Genomic DNA, 6,968 nt, shown 5'->3' with positions numbered 1-6,968 from the left:
CCTGCAACTCAAGCCTGTCAGACTGAATCACATCAGAGCAAAGAGCCAGACTCGTCCTTTCATCTATCAAGGAGCTTTACCAGACTGCCTGTCACCCTCCAATCTTTCACCCTCATCCAGGAAGGATCGTTCTGGCCCTCCATCTTGTGGCAAGTGACACCTCCTTGCTGTTGTTGATGTCTCAATTGGAGTGAGGGAGAACATTTCTCCCTCATGTTTTGTTTTTAGTGAGCGACTGCAGTCGAGACAAGGTCATCACATCACAAGGTTTTACAGAGGGAATGCATATGAGTGTTTATAGCATAGATGGCCTTTTCAGCTGCATTTCCCCCTACACAATATCAAGGTGTAGGGGTCGGGTCAAGTCAATTCCCACTGGGCACGTACTGGTTGAATCAATGTTGTTTCCATGCCACTTCAACGCAATTACGTTGAACCAACGTGGAATAGACGTTGCATTAACATCCGTGCCCTGTACGTTACCTCTCTTGGCCAGTTTGTTTGAGTATATGGTAAGTTGATCAAATGCCTATAGGCTCAGTGGGCTAATGTGGCCTTGAAGAAATGCCTTGGTTCTTTACCCGGTTTCGAATACTTACCACACTTAAGTAATTTATCTGTTACCTGAATGTTTACTGACATCAAACTCTTTTGGTCTGGAGATCTTCCACATTATCATCAAACACCCCCGGAACCTAATTTTACTGTCCAGACTGTTGTTTTTCCCTCAATCTCATGCCTCTAACTGTTTCTGCTTCAACAACAGAAAACAGACAGCTCAGTATCACTGATCTCAAATCTGTCTGGCCGTTTGTGTTTTTCCTTTTGAAAACCATGTTGATATGCAAAATGAGGACACCTCCCTGTGGCAACTTATGCATCAACAACAGGACTTTTTTTGAAGAGTTCCGAAAATAGAACTCCCTGTGGTCACTTGTGTCATTAGCACTTCTTTGTCACCTTGTCAGCTGCCTGCCCCCTGGGTCCACCATACTTATGAGTGTTTCTGCAAACCGTCCGGCTCTCAGTGCATCTCTATCCGTGACATTACACCAGGACGTTTACATAGCCCACAGCTCCCCCGGATGGGGTCTGTATTAGATTCCATTGAGTCTTGAAATGTGCCTGTGTGCATGGTGATGTGTTCGGGTGAGTCGATGCAGGCAGCTCCACTTCCTCCCTTAATTAAGAAGTGATGAGGCGGGGTGATGAGAGGTATCATTACCACACACCACAACACTCTCCAGGGGATGTTCTGTGTGTAATATGTGTTGGTAGCACTTTGACGCCATTGGTAATGAGTAGGATACATGAAAGGTGGATACATTATAGTCTACATGCAAAAAGGAAATGGACAAAAGTTTTCCATATTGACTATTGAGTGTATTTGATGAAAGCATGCCAGAAAGGCTTTTATCAGGGTGGTTATTTGGGGGATAATAGTAGGGTATGAATTTAGTCATCTTGAACACAGCGAAATAAATCAACAACTTAGCCAGAGCCATGCTGAACCAGACTGGCTAATATTTGTTTTGCATGATTGCTGTTTAATTGATCGACAGCTGTTCAATCTGCCTGCCTCCAGGTGGAAAGCTGGTGAAATCATCACTTAGAGACACAACACAGTCATCCTCTTAGGAACTAGGTGTGCTGTTGGCTAGACATGGTTCCTCCAAGGACTCTTAATGAATTTTCAGTCAATTCCTATACAGGGGTATGTTCAGTTGGAAGAAAATGTTTTGAAACATTTTGTGACAGGGAGGTACCATCTGAACTTGACCAATAAGAAATGCTCCTTTTTGTTTTGCTATGGTGTGCCCTACTGAACATGACCCAGGTCTACACACCATCATTCACCTCCCACGATTGATTGTATTTGGATGACTGATACAGAGTTATTTGGGTTTTCGGACATTTATTGACTTCTTGTTTGAAGTCTTTTGATTATTTGCGTGCTTGTTTGACATTCTACTGCACTGTTAGGAGCTAGTAACACAAGCATTTCGCTGCAACCGCTATACCATCTGCTAAACTGTGTACGCGACCAATAAACTCGGGTTGATTTGATGATGCGTCACAATGAACTCATCATGTCAAAGTGAAAAGACACACCTTGTCCGTTGCAGATGTACCTTCATTAGTCGACTCCTCTCTCTCTCTCTCTCTCTCTCTCTCTCTCTCTCTCTCTCTCCTCCACCTTAAACACACATCCATCTATCATCCTCTTTAAGCCACTGACAGTCCCTGAGACATATGGGGACCGTTGTTGAAAAGTAATAAGGGGACAGCAATGCAACTGTGTCTGGGAATATAGATGGACCACAGCAGTCACCTAAAAGTAATAAGCCCTTCAGTAGAGGTCTAATGAGTACAGTCATCTTATTCGGTTCCTACAGATGACAACATATATCTGAGAAGCTAAAAGCTTCAGTTGAAGTCCATTTGGTTGGTTTACCATTACATTACTCTATGTACACATTTTCACAGCACCAGCAAAACCCTAGTCACAATCTCATGTATACTGAGTGTACAAACATTAGGAACACCGTCCTAATATTGAGTTGCACACCGTTTTGCCCTCAGAACAACATCCTCAATTATTCTGGGCATGGACTCCACAAGGTATTGAAAGGTACTGAAAGCATTCCACAAGGATGCTGGCCCATGTTGAATCCAATGCTTCCACAGTTGTGTCAAGTTGGCTGGATGTCCTTTGTGTGGTGGACCATTCTTGATACAGACAGGAAAATGGAAAATGTTGTGATAAACCCAGCAACATTGCAGTTCTTGACACACTCAAACCAGTGTGCCTGGCATCTACTACCATACCCAGTTCAAACCACTTAAATCTTTTGTCTTGCCCATTCAACCTCTGAATGGCATCCATGTCTCAATTGTCTCAAGGCTTTCATCTCCTTCCCTTCATCTACACTGATTGAAGTGAATAAGGGGAATCATAGCTTTCACCTGAATTCACCTGGTCAGTCTATGTCATGGAAAGAGCAGGTCTTCCTAATGTTTTGTAGACTCAGTGTAGACTGTATCATGTATATTGTACTGTAACTCCCTCACTTGGACCAGTAGGAAGGCCACATTAAAACACAGAAAAGACATCAGACGAGAGAAAAACAGGCATATGTGACTCATGGGTTTGTAATGTTTGAATGTATGTATGATAAAATCCCCTATACCCCCATATAAAAAATATACTACAGTTGTTATGGTATAAGTACTATAATATTCACTGTAGTGTTTTTGCAGACATTACTGTAGTATTCACTCAAGTCTGTAAAAACACTACAGTGAATATTTACTGTGGTATACGGTAGTATACTGTACTATTTACAGTTAACTAGGTAGGTAGGTAGGTAGGTAGGTAGGTAGGTAGGTAGGTAGGTAGGTAGGTAGGACTTGTGTCTGAACAGATAGTTCAGAGCTTCTGCTTTTTTCTATAACCTGTAGGGAACACAATATGTGGTCTGTACTTGGCATGTAGGTTTCTTACTTATGGGTGGCACAAATTGCAAAATGGGGGATTGTGCAGGGTAAATGCTAATTAAATACTGTAGTGTTTACTATAGTTTAAAAAAGTGTTGTGTTTTTGCGGACATTACTGTAGTCTTTACTGTAGAATTTACTACAGTGTTTTTTTTTTTTGAAAATGCTGTAGTATTTGCTATAGTATTCTACAGTATAGTACAACATTCTATAGTAAGTATTACACATGATCAAGGGATACTACAGTGTGTAATATTGTTTTCTACAGTATACTGCAGTTTTCTATATAATTCTATAGTACGTACTGTAGTATTCTGTAGTAAACTGTAATATTTTTTTCATGTGGGCTTCGGTGAGTCAATTTATGAGAGCCCATAACCCTGAACTTTACCCGAACCTTAAACCACATTCCTAAACCCAACCCTAAACTACAAACGAAATCTAAACAAACCGGCGGCCTCAGGTAGTAGAAAGGACAGATTATTATCACCGTCTTTCAGTGGTGGAAAAAGTACCCGATTGTCATACTTGAGTAAAAGTATAGACACCTTAAAGTTACTCAAGTAAAAGTGGAAGTCACCCAGTAAAATACCACTTCAGTAAAAGTCTAAAAGTATTTGGTTCTAAATATACTTAAGTATCAAAAGTAAAAGTATCAATCATTTCAAATTACTTATATTAAGCAAAACAGACGGCATCATTTTCTTGTTTTTACTAATGTACGGATAGCCAGGGGCACACCCCAACACAAACATTGTTTACAAAAGATGCATTTGTGTTTAGTAAGTCCGCCAGATGAGAGGCAATAGGGATGACCAGGGGTGTTCTCTTGATGTGTGCGAATTGGACACTTTTCCTAGCCTGTTAAGCATTCAAAATGCAACGAGTACTTTTGGATGTCATGGAAAATGGAGAGAGTAAAAAAAGACTTTATTTTCTTCAGGAATGTAGTGAAGTAAAAGTCAAAGTTGCCCAAAATATAAATAGTAAAGTACAGATACTCCCAAAAACTACTTAAGTAGTACTTTAAAGTATTTTTACTTAAATACTTTACACCACTGCCTTCTTTGTCAAATAGCCACTAATCTTGTGGAGATTGAGCAAATAAGGATCCTCAACATATACTAACTCTAAGGCTGTGCACTTCTTTTGAAGTGAAGCCGTAAAGAAAACATGAAATGTGTGAAGGAAAATCACACATTTCAGTCTTGACTCTGATAGAATGTATACGTGAGGAGCACCTTCACTAGTGCTAGTATTGGATGGCAGGTTGTCACTCTAACCTGCAGCGTTGCTCCATAAGACTCAGCCATGCTGTGGTCCCCATGTTGTTCAGTTGGTAGAGCATGGTGCATGTAACGCCAGAGTTGTGGGTTGGTTTCCCGCGGGGAACCAGTACGGAAATGTATGCAGTCCCTACTTACTGTAACTCGCTCTGTCATGTAATATTTGAAAAAAACATTCAATGAGACATACTGTAAAATAATATTTATTGGTACATGAGGACAAAATATAATGCATTATTGGCCTAGAGATGTAATATAAAACACAACTCTGGACTCTGAATGTACCGAACACATGGGTTATATGATTCTATCTCTGTGCATTTGACCTTAGCTACATATAGGCTATTTCTCCACATAAGGGGTTCCTATTGAGTAAAACAAACTACTGCATAAAGTCATGTTTACCACATTCAATCAAACAACCTCAACTGCTATATAGCCTATTTATCCTATATATTATTGGTGGTTAGAAGACCATTACAAGCACCTTGCTCTTCAAAGGAAATGAGAGAGCGAAATTAAAGATGAAGTTCTGTTTGGACCTCATTTGGAGGTAGAGTCATGGGTAGCCTCAAACTTGTCAGGCTATTTAATCTGGATACAAAATGAATCCAGAGAAGGTGCTGTACTTGTTGTTGTTGCCTCCGTGTGCTTTGCCACCGTCCAGTTTGACATAAATCTCATCTCCGGAATCCAGGTGTAGAACCACGCTGTTACCTGCATAATCGTAGTTCTGGTCTGCGTCCTGTGCAATAGCACTTGCCCGAACCTGTGTAGTGGAAGGGACACACAAACTAAGCATAATCCTCATTAGCTTGACATTTTCTGGTTATTTGATTTCGTCTCTTATTGTCAGACAAATTCCTCCACTACCACTTTGTAGAATAGATGATATTATGCCACTTTGGACATCACAGAAGGGGGGACAAAGGCTTAATCAGATAAATTATCGAGCCTTTCTTTACTGTGGTAATCTGATGTAAAGCCTACCCGATTTAACTGAGTTTACCATTGCTAAGCAAATGCGAAGGGACGTAAATGTCTTAATATAAAGCCGAAAAGTTCACTAGCTAAATTTTATAAAGTGAGTGCGTAAAATTAGTGCGTAAAGTATTCGTTTTTCTCCATACCCTTTGGGTTTTTGCATGCATTTATAATATTTTATAGACATTAATTGTTTTCAAATAAATTCGTGAATGAGAATACAATATTTTCGTATATGCTAATTGAATGAAATAATGTTTACCTGTCCGTTTTTGCACAAGTCTGCCCACATGCTTGTCCCGTCGCCTCCTCGCATTAACACATGGTATGTGAAAAAATACATTCCGGACACTTGGCAAGTGAACTTGCCATTGGTTGGGTCGTATTGATTTCCCAAGTTTGTGACAACATCGTCGAATTTAAGCACCTCATATCCTTCGTGTGGGTTCTTCAACCCGACATAGAACGCAACCTTTGTTTCACCGAGTGCCATGTTAACCTCGTCCGTGTCCGTTTCGGTCTTTGCAGTCCCTGACGTTACCGCGGGGTAACCAGCTTTCCCGGAATCACCCCTGTCTCCCGGTGGTCCTCTTGGGCCAGGGGGTCCTGGTTCTCCCGGTGGACCCCTTGGTCCCGCTTTCCCAGGTCGCCCTAATTCACCTTTGGAGCCATGCGCCATTGGCGGCGGGATGGCATTCAGGTCCTGCATAAACTCCATGGCCGTGGCGCTGGCGGGTTTCGAACTGTATGGATCACAGATCATTCGACAGGTGCCCATCATCTCATAGTGAGCCGAAGTCTTGGTACTTTGCACAAGCAGTGGTATTGCTATGATAAGGGCCAACACCATGACGATGCCAACCACAGCGGCCACAAGTCGCTTCCTCTGGACTATCCGAGAAGCAAGCGATAGAAAGTCAGCTGAGCTTGGAGGAGTAATAGTGGAAGGTTTGCGTGGGTAATTAGAAGTGAAAAAAACGGACACCAAATATATGTTCTTCCTCAAGGCAACTATTCTATTTTGTTTTGTCCATAAGCCTTAGGCGTTCGTGCCAGAGCAGACAGACGAAGGGTACGAATATTGGCATGGGTGGGCGCTCGCTGGTTCACAGCACGGATTTGGAGCGCTCCTATTCTATTCAAGTCCTACGGGGGTCGCTGACGTAACACATGCGGAGTAAAGCCTTTTGCAATTTGGAT

General features: G+C 41.6%; 1 protein-coding gene across 1 annotated transcript; it reads right to left on the bottom strand.

Moving 5' to 3' along the window:
• Window positions 1-5,025: 5,025 nt before the first annotated feature.
• On the bottom strand, window positions 5,026-6,698 carry LOC139372519 (complement C1q-like protein 2). Its single transcript, XM_071112249.1, has 2 exons — window positions 6,031-6,698; window positions 5,026-5,553 (listed from the first exon to the last, which is right to left on the bottom strand). Exons 1-2 carry the CDS (start codon window positions 6,616-6,618, stop codon window positions 5,374-5,376), a joined length of 768 nt encoding a protein of 255 aa, XP_070968350.1. The 5' UTR covers window positions 6,619-6,698; the 3' UTR covers window positions 5,026-5,373.
• Between the last annotated feature and the right edge of the window lie 270 nt (window positions 6,699-6,968).

This window comes from Oncorhynchus clarkii, chromosome 18 (assembly GCF_045791955.1).
Source record: "Oncorhynchus clarkii lewisi isolate Uvic-CL-2024 chromosome 18, UVic_Ocla_1.0, whole genome shotgun sequence".
NCBI lineage: Eukaryota > Metazoa > Chordata > Actinopteri > Salmoniformes > Salmonidae > Oncorhynchus > Oncorhynchus clarkii.
The sequence above is the reverse complement of the archived record's forward strand: the minus strand, read 5'-3'. Positions and strand labels throughout refer to the sequence as shown.

Excerpts from the sequence above, each read along its gene's own strand:
- LOC139372519 (XM_071112249.1), bottom strand. The coding sequence starts at position 6,618 with ATGGTGTTGGCCCTTATCATAGCAATACCACTGCTTGTGCAAAGTACC. Across the intron at positions 5,554-6,030 it reads ACTTGTGCAAAAACGGACAG|GTTCGGGCAAGTGCTATTGC; the intron begins GTAAACATTATT and ends TCCACTACACAG.